At 38.5% G+C, this 20,278-nt stretch overlaps 1 protein-coding gene, 1 long non-coding RNA gene and 1 other non-coding gene across 10 annotated transcripts in view; all 3 read right to left on the minus strand.

The window, feature by feature from the left end:
* The window catches only part of MATCAP2 (microtubule associated tyrosine carboxypeptidase 2), a 34,230-nt gene extending 24,874 nt beyond the window's left edge, over positions 1–9,356 (minus strand). For 2 of the 8 annotated variants that reach the window (XM_039862757.1, XM_039862758.1), the window contains exons 1-2: positions 8,957–9,356; positions 245–939 (exon numbers count right to left, since the gene is read on the minus strand). In XM_039862757.1, the coding sequence (XP_039718691.1) occupies positions 245–939; positions 8,957–9,293 (1,032 nt within the window). In that variant the 5' untranslated portion in view covers positions 9,294–9,356. Of the gene's footprint in view, positions 1–244; positions 940–8,956 lie in introns of those variants that run through there. The other 6 variants (XM_039862756.1, XM_039862754.1, XM_039862759.1 and 3 more) reach the window with 6 other exon arrangements.
* On the minus strand, positions 8,035–8,199 carry LOC120602658 (U1 spliceosomal RNA). Its single transcript, XR_005652804.1, has one exon. It is a non-coding gene; the product is annotated as a U1 spliceosomal RNA (small nuclear RNA).
* Positions 9,357–14,898: 5,542 nt separating the features above from the next.
* On the minus strand, positions 14,899–20,271 carry LOC120602452 (uncharacterized). Its single transcript, XR_005652769.1, has 2 exons — positions 19,598–20,271; positions 14,899–15,567 (listed from the first exon to the last, which is right to left on the minus strand). It is a non-coding gene; the product is annotated as an uncharacterized LOC120602452 (long non-coding RNA).
* Between the last annotated feature and the right edge of the window lie 7 nt (positions 20,272–20,278).

Genomic DNA, 20,278 nt, shown 5'->3' on the forward strand with positions numbered 1-20,278 from the left:
CTGCCACAAAGTCTATACAACGGATTCTTTATAGATTTTGATTAGTGCAAAGCAGTTTGCATGAAGGCCATGCCACTTACCTAGAAAGTCCCTGTCACATACATACATGTTCTGGGTAGGAGTTAACTATGACATATAAATAAATGGAATATTTTTCAAGTCTTTTTTTTTTCTTTTTACAAGATTGCAAATAACTGTTTTAGCTACATAAAATGAAAATACCAGTAGTGAAGCGGCATTTTACCTGCTTAAGAAAGCGATCAGATGCGCTGCTGTGCTTGGCTAACACACCTGGCAGAGAAGAATTAGCATATTCAAACTGTGGATTGTAGGTATAGTCAGACTTGAAGAATCTCAGTTTTTCTTTCTCCAAGTTGGTGGGCTTTATAGCAGTCAGTATACAAAATTTCTTTCCAGAGGAGTCATCTCCTTTCTCAAAACTTCTAGACAGCTGAGGCTGTGGCTTTGGCTTTGGAAGAGTGGAGAAATGGCATCGCTTGACCTTGTTTTTGGGTTTAGGTGGCAGTACTATGCTGTTCCCTGTAACAGAGATACCAGGTGTAAACTTCACAGGATTTGACCCTGAACTAGTGACAAAGACAGCAGGCTGCCTTTCTAGGCAGTACCAAGGACCAGCGCTCATCACCGGCACTGGGGCTTTCATCTTGCGAAGGTCCTTACTACGAGAAGAGCTAGGAGATTTGCTGGGTTTTCTGCATCTTTTGGAGTATGTGGAGGAAGACTGCTTTTGCGACTGATGCTTTTTCTCCTCTTTACTCTGTAGGAGGACATTGTAACTACTGGTTCCGGTTGTGAAAATGTCCTTCAGGACTCCAGGAGACAAATGTGAAATGCTCCTGTCGTCGTCAATGACCAATGACTCTTCTGCACTTAGAATAGACTTCTTAGCAAGTTCCTGCTCAGGCCAGTGAAGCTTTTCTGTGTTAAGAAACAAAATCAAAACAAAAGAAATAACAAAGATACTAGATGAAGCAAAGTGTTTATTACATGAAAAGTATTCTGAAGGTTATGTAAACTTTAAAATTTGTACCAATCTTTAGAAAAGACAATTTAAGAATTAAAAAGATATATTTCTATGTGTATGCGCGCTAAATTATCTATAAAAATCCAAAGCTTCAAACCATTTAGATGATCAAAGTTTAACATAGATATGAGATAATAAACACATAAATAATACTCAACTCTACCAAAGAATGTGGATTTCATAGAAAGAACAAAATCTAAGGCATTTTCAAAGCAAATACAATCTTGAAATTAGAGACAATTTATTTCATTTTTTAAAAAACTGTTTATCCACATATATCTGTTACTCATTCAAGATTAGATATTAGATCCTTTCTATAAGTAGTAATAAGTAACAATAATAATAGCAGCCACCATGATACATTTATATGAGTTTGGGGTTTCACAAAAAATACATGTTATATCACTTAAGCCTCAGGGATGTTAAGCAATTAGCTCAAAGTTAGATGACAAGAAAGTAATAAACAGTAAACCATGATTTGAATGCAGGTGTGTCTGATTAGAGTCCATGTTCGTTCTATGACGTCTGGTCACTCATTCAATTAGCAACAGATACTCAGTATTAAGCCAGCTACATGCACAGCACTGCACCCTTTCTTCCTCTGCACAGAACACGGCACCCCAGTAAGACATGGTAATGTGAATAATTTATGTACTAAGACAGGCACCAGGACCACATTCTATTCATTTGTTTCTTTCCCACATTTAACATGGTATCTGGTAGACATTCGATAAATGTACGTTGAAGAAACGGATGAATGAATGAATGAATGAATGGCATGACCTTAAACATGCCATTCTGCAGCCATTTTAGATAAATAGGTATTAGCAGTTCTGGGACCATTCTATATGTCCATGAGGAGATCATTGCAGAAGTGGAAAAATAACAGGGAAGCCCCTAAACCAGTGGTTCTCAACCAGAGGCAATTTGGCCCCCACTCCCCCCACCCCGCAGGAACACTGGCAATGTCTGGAGACACTAGGTATTACCAGTAGGGGAGAAGACCTGCTACTGGCACCTTGGGTAGTGGCCAGTGGATGCTAAACATCAGTGGGCAGAGGCCAGGGATGATGCCAAACATCCTGTAATGCATAGGACAGCTTCTGACAACAAAAATATTCATTCTAAAATAGTGCCAACTTAGAGATACCCTGCTCTAAATATAACCTTTTAAAGCTCCAGAGGTTATAAGGTTTAGAGTAAAGAAATAATTCCAGGTCAAAAGTGGATAATAACCAAATACTTGAGGTATTTAAGTCCTCTACTTAACATTTTCTAGGCCAACATGTGAAATTTGAATTCTGTGTCTAAAAGATAACAAAGCAGTATGAACTTGCAGGGGCTAAATAAAATGTCTACTACACATACAAGTTGAGAGGCAGAGGTAGGAGCTAGATTGCACAGGGTCATGTTGAAGGTTGATTACACAAAGAAGCCACTCAATAAATGTTCACGATCAGCCAAAAACAAACAGAACAAACAAAACTTTCATCACAGACTGGCAGGTCCCAGTTCCTCAGGGGTTTCGGACTTAAGGTGCCAACTGATAGTCACAACTGGGCAGGCTGGGCAAAGAGAGGCTAAAGAATACCAGGACACAGGCTGCAGCCCAAATGGCCCCGAATATTGTCAGTTTCCCTAAAAGGACACCACAAGTTCAGGACATAAGAAGTGATAACGAAAGGAAGACTGAAATGGACACTAACAGGAAAAGAACCAGAAAACTGAGGTAAGAATAAGGGTATCACGAACCTAGAAAAGCCAGGTAAGGACGAGGCCAGCCAGGAGGTCAAAGGAGGAAATCAGGTTTTCTCGTTTGGTCTTCATAATAAAGAGGAGGAAAGTTACACTAAATTAAAAATTAATTAATAAAACTACTCTGAAGAATTCCTAATACTGATGGTTTATTACATTTATTTTGTGTTGATTTTTTAAAAAATGAATATTCAGTGTAAAAATGCTTTCTTCGGGTCCTAAGTCTCAGTAGTTTTATGACCAAAGAGCTAAGCTCATTGAGTTCTTTTGTCACAAAGCAACAGTGATGTCTAAATTCATAATTTTGTCCCATCTCAAACAACCTATACACTTCAGGATACTTTTTTAATAAGTCCTAAACCATCTGCCAAAACACTCAAGGAGGAGTGGGGGCTGGGAGAGAGGTGCCAGTGTGTGTACGACAAAACCCCTCTCCCCCAGGAATCTGGGCATTTCAGTTTACCTGTTAATTATCTACCTGAGAGGCTTAGCCTCATCCTTTTTAAGCTCCATCTGCTGATGAGTAAGTTTGGGAGTGCCAAAGGTGTATTTATTTAAGAAACGTCAATCCTGCCAAACCTTGATATGCCATGGAGTTCATAAAGTAGGGCAGATGGTCCTTCAAACACTCATATAAGATGGATGTAAATTTCTCACAGTCACCTTCTTATATTAAAAGTCACTATATAATGTGACATTTTAGCCATCAGCAACTGCTTCACTAGAACCTTGGAGTAAATTAAAAAAATTTGTTGATCAAAAAATCATTCACCCCAACCTGATTACCGAAACAGGAAAAAAACCCCAACTTGATTACCGAAACAGGAAAAAAAGAAAAACATTACATTAAAATTGATGCTCAGTATACTCAGAAGTAGGTGAATATACTGAAATTACAAACACAATGAAAGCTTCATTTGTATCTAGAACAGGAGAGAAAAACACCACAATCCCTGGCTTCCATTCCCAGCTCTCTCAATTACCTCTCTGTAATATTAGCCTAATCACTAAACCCATCAGTGCTCCACGTTCCTCAGCTAAAGGAATGGGGGACAGAGGGGAGCACTGCTCACTAAACTCTGGGTGTTTCGCTAAGAATAGGTGAGGTTTCACAGTAATTATGAGGTCTCTGGCTGAAAGGAAGATTAGATCACCAGAAACAAAGCCTGGTGGAGAATACCATTCTACCATCTGATGGCAATTTTATATGGTTCACTAATACTTATGAAACCTGAGAACCTGCTATAATTTTACACTACAAAACAACAGGTCGCTTGATTACACAGAAGAAAAGGCAAAAACAAAACAAAACAATCTCCCAATAAGATAAACACTTTTATCAAGTAGTTCATCATCACTTAAAACTCCAATGATGTAATCTCTACCAGCAGTAGAAAGGATGACTAAACTGTGGTGTATTCACATAGGATAGTATATTGAGATGAAAAAGGACAAACTGAGGTTGCAAGCAACAATCTAGACGTATCTCACAGACAATACTGAGCAAACTGAAGCCAGAGCAAAAGAGTACATACTGTACAATTCCATCTGTATGTAGTTCAAAAACAGGCAAAACTAACATGGCATTAGAAGTCAGAACAGTGGTTATGTAAGAGGGAGGGATTATAACCTTGGATGAGGTACCAAGGTATTGGGTTCTAGAAATGTTCTATATCCTGTTCTGGGCAGATGTACAAATTCATCAAGCATTTAAGACCTATGTACTTTGCTGAATATAAGTTGCACCTTAATTTTTCAAATGGTCTATAAAAATAAGTATCTCGGAAAACATTTATTGCCCACTGTCTGCATTATAAAAAATAAGCTATTAAATTATATCATCTCTAGATTCAACAGTACCCAATATAGTTACTCGACTGTAAGTAAAAAAAAAAAAAAAAAGAGATGGAAAGGTATTGTAATTCAGGAACTGAGAAACTCAACTGTACTTCAAGATTCCTAAAATTCTCCATCCCAGCTAGGAGTACTTACTTAATAGAGTACTCAGTGTTACTATATGGGTAACGACGATTCTTTATAATGTGATGCTGTTGTTTTTTGGTCAGAAACTAGTGTGTGTGTGTGTGTGTGTTACAGTTAGAAATACATACGGTATTCTATAATGGCAGGAAATGATGATTATGGTAAAAAAAAGATTAAAAAAAAAGCACTGAAATAACAGTGAACGTGTCACAGAACAAAATTCCTCATGGCTGTCCATTTAGGATGAAAGCAAAGCTCCGAGCCATGGCATACGAGGTCACTCGTGGACAGGCCACTCTGCCTCTCCGGCCCCGGCCCACACAACGCTCCGCCTTCATCAGTCCACTCTGGCGTCCCTTCATTCTGTCACCCCTCACACTCAACCCTCTCTCTCCGGACACACCTCTCCACACTGAGTCCCGCCCTCCCCTCTCTGTTAGATTAGCTTCTACTCATCCCTGAGCACAAATATCACTTGTTCGGGAAAACTCCCTGGGAGGTTCTCTAAAGCGCTTGTCATGTTGGCAGTTTGACATTGGTTCATACGATGGCCTCCACAACACTGAAATTCTAAGGCCCATTACGGCAGACGTCTGGGTTTGTTTCCCCTCACTCTTTGCCTTGATTATGAAAGGACGGCTGGAGCAGTAGCCGAGGGAGGAGAATATTGCAGAGGAGAGAAAGGATACAGAATTTGAATGCCTGAAGGTTGAGAAAAAAGTCACACCAGGGCCACATAAACAAAGGAAACAATTTGCAATGTTGAAGACAAGTTTTAATGGCAGGTGCCTACTACTGCTGTAGGACGAACAGGGGCCATGTGCCTAAGTGCACTCATCCTATAAGGCCAAACACTGGCCTTAAGAAAACTTGTCTCCAGTATTTCTGAACACTTTTGTTACAAAGGAGCTTCATTTCCAGATGACTCGTTAATCACTTCTTATACCACACACCAAATACGGGCACTAGAAAATCATAAATTAACATAATCTTATATGGCTTCTTAGAAAATTTTGCTACTCATCGAATGAACTATATTATCTTCTCTATTTTGAAAACAATGATTTTATAACTAAGTAAAAATGATCTTTCCAAGCAAAAATTTACAGACTTGCCTATGACAAAACTTCGAAAATACCTTAAATAAACTGTCAGATAAGGTACCACTGAGGTTAAATGGGACCTTCGTGTTGAATTTTGTGGCTTAAATCCTTATATAGTCATTTTAACAGTGCTGTGACTTTCCTAGTAGTTGAGAACATGGGCCTGGGAGTCTTGGCTATTCATCAACAGCTGTGACCTTGACCAAGTTACTGAACTTCTTTGTGATGTAATATCCTTATCTGTAAAATGGGATAACAAACTAAATTCATCATAGTTTTGGAGCAAAGAACAAAAAAGTTAATGTATGTTAAGTGCTGAGAACAGTCCTCGCTTCTAGCAAGCAGCCTGTGTTCAGGATCCGTTATCATTACTATATGCGACATTATATTCAGCTCCAATAGAAACGCCCCATGGGATAATATTTATGCGAAAGTTTAGAATGATTAGAATTTGGATTTCAATGTAAATTTAACATGAAGTAATTAATTCTTCATTCTAGAACCAATATTTTAGTGGCTTTACTATAATAAACTAACTCCTTTAAAAAGCTATGAAAAGGCACAGAAACCTTTTCTGATTTGATTTCATTTTAAACAGCATATATATAATAAACACCTTTCTTATTTTATTTTAATCTTCCAATCAGCAGTTCTACCAGGATGTTATATTTAGATTACATTCATTCGTGACTAATAAGTCAAAGTGGGTAAGGTATTACATAGGAAGTGATTTCAGAAACAGTTAATTGCTTCAGTCCTTAAGTAAAAAACAATCTGCTCTATATTTATAGCTATTTTAAAGCTGAAAAAAAAAACCCAACAATGCATTTCCATAGATACCCTCACCATAAATAGCCAAGTTCTTCTGCTAACCAAAACAACACAGACGTCTTAGATACCAACAAATAGTGAGGAGACAGCAAGAGAAAAGGGGGCATGTTTTCAGCTAAATTCTCTTCATAGAGTTTCTGGCCATTTATATTGGGCTTTCTGATATGGCAGAGGAATGCTGGGCATAGGGTTCTAGAATTATCATTTTAACAAGTCAAGTACTATATAAAAGAAATGGAGAAACTATTTTGAAAAACAACCTGGTGAATTATTTTGAAAGAGGTTTCAAATTTGAGGCTTGAACTGTTCCAAAAGGCTATATGAATTTGTACAGAAATTCACTGCCGACTTACCTATCTCAAGGTATTTAACGTGCAGGTAGATTAATATATGGATATCCATTAAATTATGAGAAAGAAGTTGAGGCAAGAGGTGTGTGTCTACTATTTTATAAAGAATCTTTCTTCAAATTTCCAAATCTGTATATCTAAAAACAGGAAATCCACTTTATATTGCTGACTAGCTGGTCAGAATACCCACTTTCTAATACTATCATAATCGCATTCTCTCTCTACAATGATTGTTATGCTTTGGGGATATTATTTAATTGGTTTTACTTCTAAATCATTATCTAATAACCTTCACTTGGACGGGCTCTAACTATATAAGGCAGTGGTTCTTAAATGTGGTGGAATTTGCTCCTTCAGGGCATTTTTGGTTGTCACAACTGGGGGTAAGGAGAGTGTTGCTACTGGCATCTGGTGGATAGAGGTCATGGATGCTGCTAAATATTCTACAATGCAAAGGACAGTCCCCACAACAAACACTTATCTACTAAGTTAATGATAACAGTGCCAAGTCTGAGAGACCTGCTCCAAGACACATGGAAGGTATGGTATTTTTTAGTAACTTCCAACATTTCCATTGTATTTTAAGATGAAAGACTAACATCCACATCGAATCACATTTTAAAAAATCTAATGACAATTTATGTTGCCCTTTAGATCTTAGATGCTGTTAACTATCTATGCTTCCTCAACATAAATAACAATGGGATCAATCACAGCAATGTCATGATTGCATAAAATCAGCTCCACAGTTTATAATATGGAACATGAAATAAAACAATAAAATTAAAGCCATAATATTTTCACTGGAAAGGAATTTAGTTTTACCATTAAAAATTTCACAGAAAAATGGTCTATCAGGTACTGCAACGCCTTAGGGTAAAAAGAACTCTAGACTTATTTTGACACTAGTTTTAGAATCGGGCCTATCCTTTTATTTATTTTTTTATTTATTTTTATTTACTTTTTTCAGGGGAGAGCGCCAACGCAGTCCCCCACTACCACAAATTATGCAGTCGAGTTTCCCACATTTGGAGAAATCGCAGCGGTCAGCACATCTGGAGAGTCAAGGATAAGCCTCGCCCTGGGAAAACCACCTACGTGATCAAGGTATCTCTCCTGCCAGGTTAAGTTAGGCATTTCCTTTTACTCTGTTCTTCGTTGTTCTTTGTCATAATACTGGACTACCACGACTGTCTTGCAGAAATATTATACAGAATGAAATGCCAGGAATGCAATCTAGAAAATTATTCTACTATTATGTCAGATAACTTTTAAATGGTTAAAATCCATAGTTATTTTTCAAACTAATAAGGAAAAGTAAACTTTCTGATCTAGGGTCTGAACACCCATTTTTTACTATAATGCATACTATAAAGCGACCTATTAATAATACCAACTCAAAATGTTCTCCCTGATTTAAGAATAAAAGCACGCATAGAAATAAGCAGCATAAACGCTGATATACAGCCATGCGTTCTTTCGGTTAGCTCTGATTTTCCTAAACATTCTAGAAAAGGGGACCCCAGTACAAATAATGCCGAATTACATACCTACTATGCTTTGAAACAGGACTGAACGATATGTATTAGGACGGTACATTTGTAGGGCCAGTAATCTATTACAACTTACTTCTCTAGACTCCACAACTCATGCTTACTAAATGACAAAAGGAAACGGGCCGTTTTCTCTCCCGCAGTACATTTCCCTGAGCCCCGCAGCACGCCCCGCACCGTTCCGGGCGCCGGGTCGAGCGCCCGCGCCGCGCCCGCATCTCCGTTACCTCGGCCTCGGGGCTGTCGAGGCCACGACCCGCCCCACGCGCGCAGCCAACGGCCGGGCGGACCCCGGTCGCCCCTCCAGCCCGGGCGCCCGCTCTGCCCCGCACTCACCCGTCACGCGAATGGACTCCAGCATCGTCCAGCCGAGACCGCGGACGGTGGGCACCGCGCGCGCCGGGCAGGGGGGAGAGCCGGGCGGGCAGCCTCTAGCCTCGGGCCGGGCCTCAGAATCGAGGTCGCAGGGCGGGCGGCTCTCGGCGACCCGGGGCGGGACAAGGCGGAGAAGGGCCGCGGGAGACGCACAGACGAGGGCCGAGGGCTGCGCTTGCTCGGGCCCGCGAGTGCTGGCAGGTGCACACCCGGCCCTCCCGCGGGCAGCCGCGTTTCGAACCGGTCGCTGTGACGTTACCGCTCCCCCGTTGCTAGGAAACGCTCTCCGCGTCCGCATGCGCCGCGCTCCACAGAGCCCGTGCGCCGCTCCGGGCGCCCGCGCGTCGGCGGCCAGGTGCGTAGGGCAGAAGCGGGACTACAACTCCCGGCGTGCACAGCGCAGGCGCGCGCCTCGGGGGCTGCCGGGCTGAACCCGGGAACACACGCCCCGCCGGGCCAGTGAGCTGCGCGCGCTTTGGCTGGTCGTCTGCACAGATGTTTGCGCACCGCTCCGCAGGGATTCACGGCTGTAGCTTCCCAAGAGAGCGGTGACGTAACCTGAAGTTCAGCCTCAGCTGCGAACTGCGAAGCCAGCCAGTCTCCTCCGCCGTTTAGTTCATTTGAAAGGTGCGGAAACGCTTAAACAACCTTAGGGTGAGCTGGTAACGAGCTCTGTCGTTGAGGAAGCTCAAATACATTTACTATTTAATTATCACAGCATAATGCCCTTAATAATAAAATACAAATTGTAAAATACGATTGTGCAACTGATAGAGCTCAATGTTGTTCTTCCGTTTATTATTCCGTGGGAAATGTAGAGGCTATGCCATTCAGTTTTGGAGAGTCCTATGTGCAAGGTTCTGACACAGGCCTTGACGACTAAGGGAAATAAATCTCATGCAGTTTACAGTCTAGAAGGAGTTCAGAAGGCGGTGTTGATACTGTCGTTTTCAGAGCCACGTTTTCGCTTTACCCTTCCTCAGGTGGCAACAGGACACAAATAGTTGGGATGTGTTTTCGGACTCGGGAACAAAAAGTTATGTCAGCAATATCATCAATTAGAAGGGAACAGTGGAAATTTAACTACCACAAATACTGGATAACCCCACATCCTATTCTGTAAGAAAATCCTGGGAATATTATCTTCAAAATATATCCAGAATCCAGCCACTTCTAACTTTCACCACTGTCCCCATTCTGGTTCACCCTACCACCATCTTTTGTTTGTATTATAGCTAGAGCCTCCTAAATGAGCTCTGTATTTCCACCTTGCCCTCTTCACATTCTCAAAACTCAGCTTGGGCAGCGTGATCCTGTTAAACAGTCAAATAATATCACTCCTCTGAGGAAAAAAACAAACAAACAAAACAACACTTAAGTGGCTTCCTTTCTTACCTATGAGGTCCTTTGTGACCTAGCCTCCTGTCATCTCTGATCTCATCTCCCGTGGCCCTTCCCTCCTTGGTCTCCTCCAAACATACTGATCCCTTTGACACTCCTCAACTATGCCGAGCACGATTTCCCCTCCTGGCCTTTGCAATCTGGGATTTCCCGTCTGGAACACTCTTCCCGACTGGACCGGCTCCTTCATTTCTTTCAGGACTTAATCCAAACGCCACTTCTCAGTGAGGCCCTTCCTGGCCACTCACTTTAAAATTGCACTCCTTTCTCAGAGTCCCTACCCTCCTTCTCTGCTTTACTTTTTTTCCTTAATATTTTCTAATTTATTATATATTTTACTGATTTGTCTTCTTGTCTGTCTCCATCCCTAGAATAAAATTTCTACAAGTTCAGTGATTTCTGTTTGTTCATTGCTATGTTCCCAGCATCTAGAATACTGCCTGGCACACAGTAGGTGCTCAATAAATTATTTGTAAGTTAATGAACAAGTAGACGATAGAAAGTATGCATTTTCGATGATAACTCAGAGAAAATAGAATGATACAAAATGGGCATGTAGATAAAAAAATCTTCAGGTTAAAGCATTTGATATAGTACTGGGCAATGAATGCTTTGTATTCATAAGAGCACTTGCAACATATGTCCTAAGGAAAAAGGCTATAAATGAACCTTACATACCTAGCTTCCTTGTATGCCTTCTTTAGTTTCCCTATATACCTAAAACTCTGAAACCCGCTTTTCAGGTTTGCTATGAATGCATCTATTACTCCTCCAATTTCTAGTTTTTAAAGTCACTATTTCTCAAAAAAAAAAAAAAATTCTAAAAGATTTTTCCGAGTCATATATCAGCAGCTATGTAAACAATTTACTCTGAATGCTTTTACTAAAGTGTGCTTAACCAGATTGTCCATTTTCATTATATTTTGAAGAAAACAAGATGTATTATTTTATTCTTTCCATGGGTATTTATTTATATACAAAATAGCTTAGTACTTTTAGCATACATAAAAGACACTATACTTCAAGAAACTTATTGACTAGTAGGGAAGGTTTTAAACCCACACACACACGTTCAAAAACACACAAGTGCACTAAAGGTTTACCTCCCTCTTCAACATTTTATTAAACTTAAGAATTCCAAAAATAATCTGATGTCCCTGTAGTTAACCCACCTAGAATATTATTTCATTCTTTACTTTCAAAATTATTTTTATGTTCACCCTACCAATATTTTCTTGTGGATCACTCTGATTTTCAAATATCTTTACTGATAAGTATTATCTAAAGTTGCACATCAATTTAATCCAAGCATTTTTAAAAGATATTATTCATGTGTTATTAGGCGCTGAAGTACTCTTGCTAAGAAATCTGTGAATACAAAGAGTCTAATTTCAGACAAAACTAGTACTGTTACCAGCTCCTTTTATCATCCCCGCCTATGCAATTATTCATCCTCATCAGGCTTTGTGCATCTGCTTTGTTGATTATTGATTCGTGCTGTGCCTGCTTAGTATTTCCACTGGGTACAGCATCTGCAGCTGTCCATTTGGCTGCTTTTGAGTCAACATTGTTTTTACATATTGGCCAGAACAATGAACAATTCCATCTGTCTGAGAAATTTTTCTGTATACCTGTTTCTATATAAACCATTACTACTGAGACAAAAGAAGGAATGGGATTATTAGTTACTACCCCACTTCCAAAATAAAGTTGAAAATGTATTAAAACTAACTTTACTAATTTATGTTTATTTATAACGACATACCTTTTCTCCTTTCTAAAGTTTTGCGAAACTTAAGTTTTCTAAAAATAGCCAAGACTGCTGTGGCAGTCACCCCACTTCAGCATGACAGTTTACCTTTATGGTCATTTTTACGTGCATTACCTACATTACATTGTGGGTCATTTTGATATCTAAATATTAAATCTCAGATTCAAAAGTCATAGGAAAATAGGAATTTTAATAGAAATATTGTTCTTTTTGTGTGGTGAGATTTTTGTTATGAATAAAGAACTTTATCATCAGTAACTTCTTTTTTTATCAGTAAGTTTTGTTTACTTAACTCATACATTAATCTATTTCACGTACATGCTACATGGCAAAGTATTCATAGCTGATGGAGTTTTGGGATAAAAAAAAGTCAATCCAAACATCTCTGTAATAAAAGAGGATTTTTTTTTTTAGAAAAAAGATCAACATCCTCCTTTTTAAAGATCTAGAACACACTTTGATCATTTACCTTCAATGGTGAAGGCTGCTCATAAGTATCGTTAGTGCTGGTGGAAAGACAAACAACTATAATATTTCACTTTCTACAGCAAGGGTTTATTTTGTTGAGAACAGGTGAAGCGTATATTATGCTTGAAACTAAGAAAAAGTTTAACTTCTTAAGGAGAAGTTATCTTGGTAACTAAAAAAGAATTAGAACAGTAAAATATTTATTTACTTTTAAATTTCAGATGAGAGCTTAAAAGAATGAGGGGAAAAGAAGCTTCCAGAAAATATTTTGACTTTCTTTCTTGTGCTATTGGAAGCAGTTTTTAACATTCTGTGTTATTGGAAATACATGAATCGAGGAAAGTTAACCTGCAGCTGCTGCTAGAAAAAGGACAGAGCAGCTCCAGCTGCAAGATGCCAGACTCTAACGAGCATTAATAGACGGCTCTGGGCAAGCTGAAAACGATGCTCCTTGACTTACAAAAGAAAAAAAAAAAATTCAGGAATAGTTGGTTCCGTGGCTTAAAAAAAAAAATTTTTTTTTTCAGTGAAGCTTGGAGAACTTTTAGGATGTCTGTACTGAAAGAATGGAATGTTTTCGGTATGTCTTTTCCAGGAGAATGAAAAGCATTAAGGGGAAGCCCAATAAAGGATGCTTTATAAAGCCGCCTCTGCTTTTTCACTTCTATGAATGTGGCCAGAACAGCACAAAAATCCTGGGAAACACTGAGTTTTTTAATAGGATGTTTTGTTGTAAATGAGTGGGGGAGGAGGAATATTTTTCTGATGCCCCTTTACTCCTAAATACTTCATAGCATGTACATAGAATAAAGCAAATTTAACATATTGGGAATCTGGTTGAAGGGCATCCTGGAATTCTTTGTTCTACTTTTTCTCTTGCTCTATGTGCATATAATTTTTACAACTTTTCTTTAAGTTTTAAATCATATTAAAGTGGTGCCAATTGAGTACTAAGGTAGAAAATGACCTCCCTGTGGACTAGGTGGGTAATCTTATAAGACATGTTATTCAGCTGGACTCATATTTAGATATCCAAAGGTGTTGGTAGCCCACTCTGGCAGTGGGGTCGGGTGAGAAAGCCACCCATGCAGCAGAGTAGGGTAGGGGCAGGGAATAGCAATTGACCGAGTTCTGTCCTTGGAACACTTTCCTTGGCATGGAACACTAAGCAAAGTGGGTCATAAAGTCATCTGCAGAGAGAGAGAAGGGGTGGAATGGGAAGTTGATAGAGAATCTGATAGGGATTTAAGCAGATAAGAATGCAAGGATTCTAAACAACATTCAAGGGCCATTTTGAGGGGGATAAATTTGAAATGGAATTGGCTCAATGCTCGCAGCAAGCCAAGAAAAACAACACGTAGGTTAGGGATTGGCTAGTTAAACTCAGCAAGCTGGACAAGGGACCAAGGAGAATGGTAGTGAGATAGATTCCCTCGGGGTCTGGCTGGGTAGGGAGCAAGTGAGGCAGAAAGGAGGCTGGGCAGTGTCCGGAAAGGGCCAGTGACAGGTTCTGCAATACTCAGATTAGTCACAATCTTCTTATTTTCTTATCTACTATTTTAAGTGGCTGAACTAGGTGATCCCTGCAGCTCTTAATTTTTTTTTTTAAAAACTCCCTTTTCTCTTGGCCTTTTTAGAATAGAACTACTCAGCACGTGGCCTCACGAAAAGGAAAAGGTGAGAAGTTAGGGCTAATGCGTGGCATGGCTTCAGGGCAGGAACTACAACGATTTTAATTCAACCAAATTTGGGAAAGGAGAATAGTCTGCAGATTAGGGTTAGGGGCTTGCAGGTTTAGTACAAGTGAGCAACAGTGGACAAGAGATAAGAATCTGAGATTACAACCAGGAGGCCAGGTTTGGGGTTTGAAATCTGGGTGATGGAGCACTTCCAAGTGTTGATTAGTGTCCAAGTGTGGCTACACATTTGGCGATGACAGGAAGAGGTCAGTGCAGTTGGAAGGTTTCAGGCATGGCGAGGTCAGGGTGTAGGAGGCTGGTCACTGAGAATTCATCAGCAAACCTATTTTGAGGGCCTATTGCATGCCAGGCATACATCATTCTGAGGAAGACTGGGATAGTGTCTGTCACACTGTGAGAAGCAGGGAGAGGAGAATGAAACTGAATGTCATGAACACCAAAATTTGGAAGGGTTAATGAGAAGGCAGAAGAACCAGGTCTGAAAGAGGAGAAACTTTTGAAGTGTTTGGAAAATAAAGACGTTCATGACAGACACGACAGACATCGGTGGAGTACAACAAAAGTTCTCGTATCAAATTTAAGATTTTATTTTTGATGCTCAATAAAGAGAATCTGATGTTTGAGAAACACTTGCTTCTGCTATTTTGTAATATTTAAGAGCTACTTTAATATAGGGTCACTAAAAAATTTAAATATAGGTTCTGTGAATACAGCTTTAAGAAATCTACACATGGAAAAGTAATCAGTACACGAATTACAATGTGATAAGTACATAAAAGAATTCTTCCTCTTTATGAAAAGATTTACTGTGGCCCTTTAAATATGAATTCCCTTAATTTACTTATCAACTACTTGAGAAAGTAAAAAGGAGATTAAAGCTGCATAAAATTTCGATTAGTCTTTGAATAAAGGAAATATGCCTGTAGTTGCGTTGGTTTTGGAAACAGTATGTTCAGAAAAGCACAATCTGTTTTCCCTCACTTTGGAAGATGAAACTTTAATTCATTGATTAAATTAGAAAAGAAATCTGATGCTAAGGACCATGAATTGCAGAGATTGCAATAAAATAGTCCTTTTCGGTGACATGTATCTAACATCCTTTGATAGTTCTTATTTCTTCATTATAATAAATGCATAAAAGAAGTGGCCCTTTAGCCAGATAACTTGTGGTTGAGAACTTGACTTTAATCCTTTTTGGCACTGTCTTCTTGTTAGATCTTGGCCATTTCACTCTGTAAAAATAAAAATATTTATATCATTGTATTATTTTGTGAATAAAATGAGAATATGTGTGAATCTATTTTAAAACATTAACTGTAAATATATGAGATTTGGAGTGTCTTTATTACAGTAATGCTTTCAAATTTTGTGTGTTTTAGACCTCCATCAATTTTATCTGAGAAAGACGTGATTACTATTTCCTTCGTTGAAAAAGGATCAAATACTCGTTTATTAGGGCCACCTTTAATCTCTAGTTATATCTGCTTCTCAGCCTTGATTCTATTCATAAATTACTGTAATAAATTGTGGTCTTTACCTAAATAATTTGGGAGTTTGTGGTTTTTATTTAAATAACCAGGGAAGATACTTTTGGAATATTAACATCATTTAGGTCAAATTGCATAGCCTAACTGCTAGTGATCATGCGAATATAGCATACCCTTATGCTCTTTCCTAATAATAGTTTAAAAAGTTTTATTTTAAAAAAGCAATTCCAAGAGAAAAACATGGTTGCTATTTATTTAGCACTGTAGATATAGCTCAAGGGCACATTTACATCACCATTGTGTTTTGGTGATCAAAATAAATAAATTAACTGAAATGTCAAGCGTAGAAACAGTCTAGGATTGGAAGGAACTTAAGCAGATCTGGTTCAAATTATTAGGTGATGGTCTTAGGCCAATCATTTAGCCTCTTTGTATCTCAGTTTCCCCATCTCTAAAACAGGAACAATAGCTGCCTTACATTCATTCATTCATTCATTCATTCAACAAATATCTATTGAACTCATGTGCCCAGAAGGTGCTGAGTTACAGGTATAAAAAGACAAGTCCCTGTCATTCCATAGTCTATACTCTAATAGGAAAGATAGATAATAAAAACAAACATAACTAAAATAATTCCATATAAGTGGTAAATGCAATAAAGAAAATATATCAGAATAATAGGATGAAAAGTGATAGAAGGACAGAGAGGGGTGTGGCCACCCAATCAGAGAAGTCTTCTTTGAAGAGGTAGCAAATCTGAGCTTAGACCCAACTAATGAGGATACAGACATGGCAGATCTAGAGGAGGAGAGTCCAAGCAGTGGAAAGTTTTTGAGACAGGAAGGAATTTAGCATTTTTTATGACAAAAAGAAAAAAAGGCCTAGGCCTATGAGGCTGGAGCCTAGTGAAAAACAAAGGGAGAGTATTACAATATTCAGAGGACATTGGGAAAGACAGGAGGGGCCCAGATCATATAGGGCCTTGTAGATATGATAGAGAATTTGGATATTATTTAATTGCAATGGAAGACAGAAACTGGCTCTAAACAAAGAATGGACACTGCATAATTTACATTTTATAAAGATCTCTTTCTAGGTAATTTAATAAATAAATTATTAAAACTAATGAGATAGTTTATAGGTTCACAATAATCAATTATATTCTTATATAACAGTAATAAATCGTTTTAAAACATAATTAAAAAGATACATTTATAAAAGTAACAATGAAAACAAAAAAGATACATAAGAATTAAAGAGTTTAAAGATCTATATGAAAGTACAGTATAAACATTTTTGGAAGATATTAAAGTAGGCCTAAATTAATGAAGATATACCATGTTCATGAATGGAAAGTCTCGGTGTCACGATTTGTCAATTTTCTCCAAATGATGTGACAAATTCAATATAATTTCAATTAAAATCTCGAGAGGATTTTTTTCCATTATGGAGCTTGACAATCTAATTCTAAAATTTATCTGGAAGGACAAGGGGACAAAATTAGCCAAGCCAATTTTTAATTTTCCCTATCATATATCAACGTATAATTATGACTATTTGATTATTAGAAGAGGAATCGAATAGAATAAATGGCTCCAAAATGCACCAGTCGAATAGAATAAATGGCTCCAAAATAGACCTACACATACATGAAAAGTTGATATATTACAAAAGTGGCATTTCAGGTCAGTGGGGAAAGGATGGACAGTTAAATAACTGCTGCTAAGACATTTGGTTATCCACATAGAAAACAAAATCAATCCAGATAATTTAAAGACAATACCCATACTTTAAAATATTTAGAAGACAATACAGGAAAACACGTTTAAAACCTCAGTGCAAGGAAGGATTTCTTGAGACATAAAAAGCAGAAACCTTAAAGGAAAATACACGTATATTTAATTACATAAATATTAAATGTTTCTGTACATACAAGATATCCTAAAGCAAGACAAACTATAAACTAGGAAAAGATATTTGCAAGCCCCCAAACCAAAAAAAGGGTTATTTTCCCAGAAAATAGTAAGCAAACAAAAAGTCTAGGAAACAGTAAGAAAAAGACAAATAACTGCATGGAAAAATGGGTGAAGTATATGAAGTTGGAATTCACAGAAAAAGAAAAACTGAAAGGCCAATAAACATGAAATAATGTTCACTTTTATGAGCAACAGGAAAAATGTACATGAACAAGAATGGCAACATCCAGAAACTATCCAAGAAATCAGGAGGCACTGGAGTAGCAGACATGTTCATATACTGCTGAATGGAGTATAAATTATTATAATCATTTTAAAGAGCAATTTATTTTTACTATCTGGCAAAAACATTGAAATACATTTATTGAAATGACCCTCTAGGTATATTACTTTAGAGAAAGTTGTATAAAGGAGACATGAAATTATTCATGGCATCATAGGATCTTTGGAAAGAACTGGAAATGAGCTAAATGTCCATTAATGGATACATAATTTACAAGTATCTTTATACAATAGAATACAACAGTGAAAATGAATGAAATGCAGCTATAGCTACTAGTGAGGATGAATCATAAAGAGAATATTGAGCAAAATAATTGCAGATACATACAGAGAAAATAAAATTTATGTAAAACACTGTATATTGTTATGGATATATAAGTAGATGTAATAAAGTACACATGTCATGGAACGATAAACATGAAGATCAGGACAGTTTTACTCCTGGGAGTGGAAGGTGAATGGGATTAAGGAGAGACACACAGGAGACTTCAATAATAAAATTACATATATTTTTGAGGGGGGGTGGGTACATGGTTGTTTTATTTACTACATTTTTTGTAAACTGGAAATGTTTTATAACACAACTTTTAAAAGAAAAGTAATTCTAGCTTATAGAATAGAAATAAAGAGACACAGTAGGAGACAACTGCAGTACTCCTGGAGAGCAGAGTATCTGGCACAGTTTCTGGCACATAGTAGGTGTTTGTAGCTATTGCTGTGCTGGTTGCTATCACCATCATCATCAGTGTAAAGACTAAAATCATGGGGGAACTGTCCGTGTTTTATCTCTTTCCGTCTTGACTAGAATCTAGTTATAAAGAATCTAAGTCTCACAGAAGCCAAAGCCAGAAGGTACAAGGCTACATAAATTTCTAATGACTCATTTTTCAATGTTGTTTAAAACACACACCCTCTCCCACCAATATACACATCCTTTTCCTGTCTAGCTCTTGGAAAAGACTCAAGCATCTTTTCTCGTTGGTTCATAAGTAGCATATTTTGAATTAAATTTAATAGCTTGATACACCAAATACTTGGATAGCGCCTTATTTCTTATTACAGAATGCTTTGAGATCTGTCTCAGTGTTTCATCTGACCCTCCTAATGACTCTGGATGGCGAGGCTGTTGATTATTTCTCTTTTAGTAAACTAAAATCCAAAGAGGCTAAATCAGAGATTTTTAACCTCGTGACCATGAACTTCATGAAATCCTATGTTAAATAGTTTATGATTGAATGGGCATTTTTTTAGATAGAGGGTCAGCTTTATTTTCAAAGGCGTTCATAACTCCTCAAAAAGGTTTAAAAAATAGTGGGTTACATGATTTGCCTAAAGGTCACGGGGTCCTGGGGCAACCGAAACCCCAAGCAATTTCTTCCAAACCCACACTCAGAATTCTTTTCATTACAACCTAAAGCATCAAAATTCCAATTAGAGATATCGTTGGTGAAATACTTTCTGTAATGTTTACCGACTGCTAAGATGGAACCGTTATTAAATATACCGCAACATCTTACCTGGGAGGAAAATTGTGAGTTTGTTGAGCTGTTGGGCAGTCACTCTCTAAACGGTTTTACTTTTCAGGCGAACAAGTACAGAGAATGGGATTTTCATTTCTTCTGGACCTGTTACCTAAGGTCTCAGGGTCTCCCTTCTCTCAGATGTAAAAAGGATTAAAGTGGATCACTTTTCAAATCTTTCCAGCTCTATCGTTGTTTGCAGTTGAACAGGATTTAAAATAGGAAGCACGACACGAATTTTGGGTATAAACTCCTCACAACGTCTGTTGATGCTGGCCTTATTTTCCCAAGGAGAAAGCCTCCAGCGCCTAAGGCAGGTTACTGGTCATTAGCCCCCAGTGTCTAGGGACTTGCCAAACCGGCCTCTTATGATAAGGACCAAACCTGCAGTCCCCCTTAGGGTGGAGTAAAGGGAGGGGGGACGAATAATGCTACAGCTGACAAGGGGCTAGTGCAATTTCAAACACAGGGCTCTCTCAATCCTATCCCCGGGAAGGGAGCGCGGGGTGCCTGGCACCACCCTGGCGAGGGGATCGGCTTACACCGGGTGGGGAGACGCAGGATTGGGTGGGGCTTCGGGCCGCGAGCACCTCGCCTCCCGCCAGGTCTCAGGCGAGGCGGTGGCCTAGAGGAGGAGGCGGGGCCGCCCGTGGGAACCTCCCGGCCCGGCCAGGCCGC

Source organism: Pteropus medius, unplaced genomic scaffold (assembly GCF_902729225.1).
Source record: "Pteropus medius unplaced genomic scaffold, Ma_sr-lr_union100, whole genome shotgun sequence".
NCBI lineage: Eukaryota > Metazoa > Chordata > Mammalia > Chiroptera > Pteropodidae > Pteropus > Pteropus medius.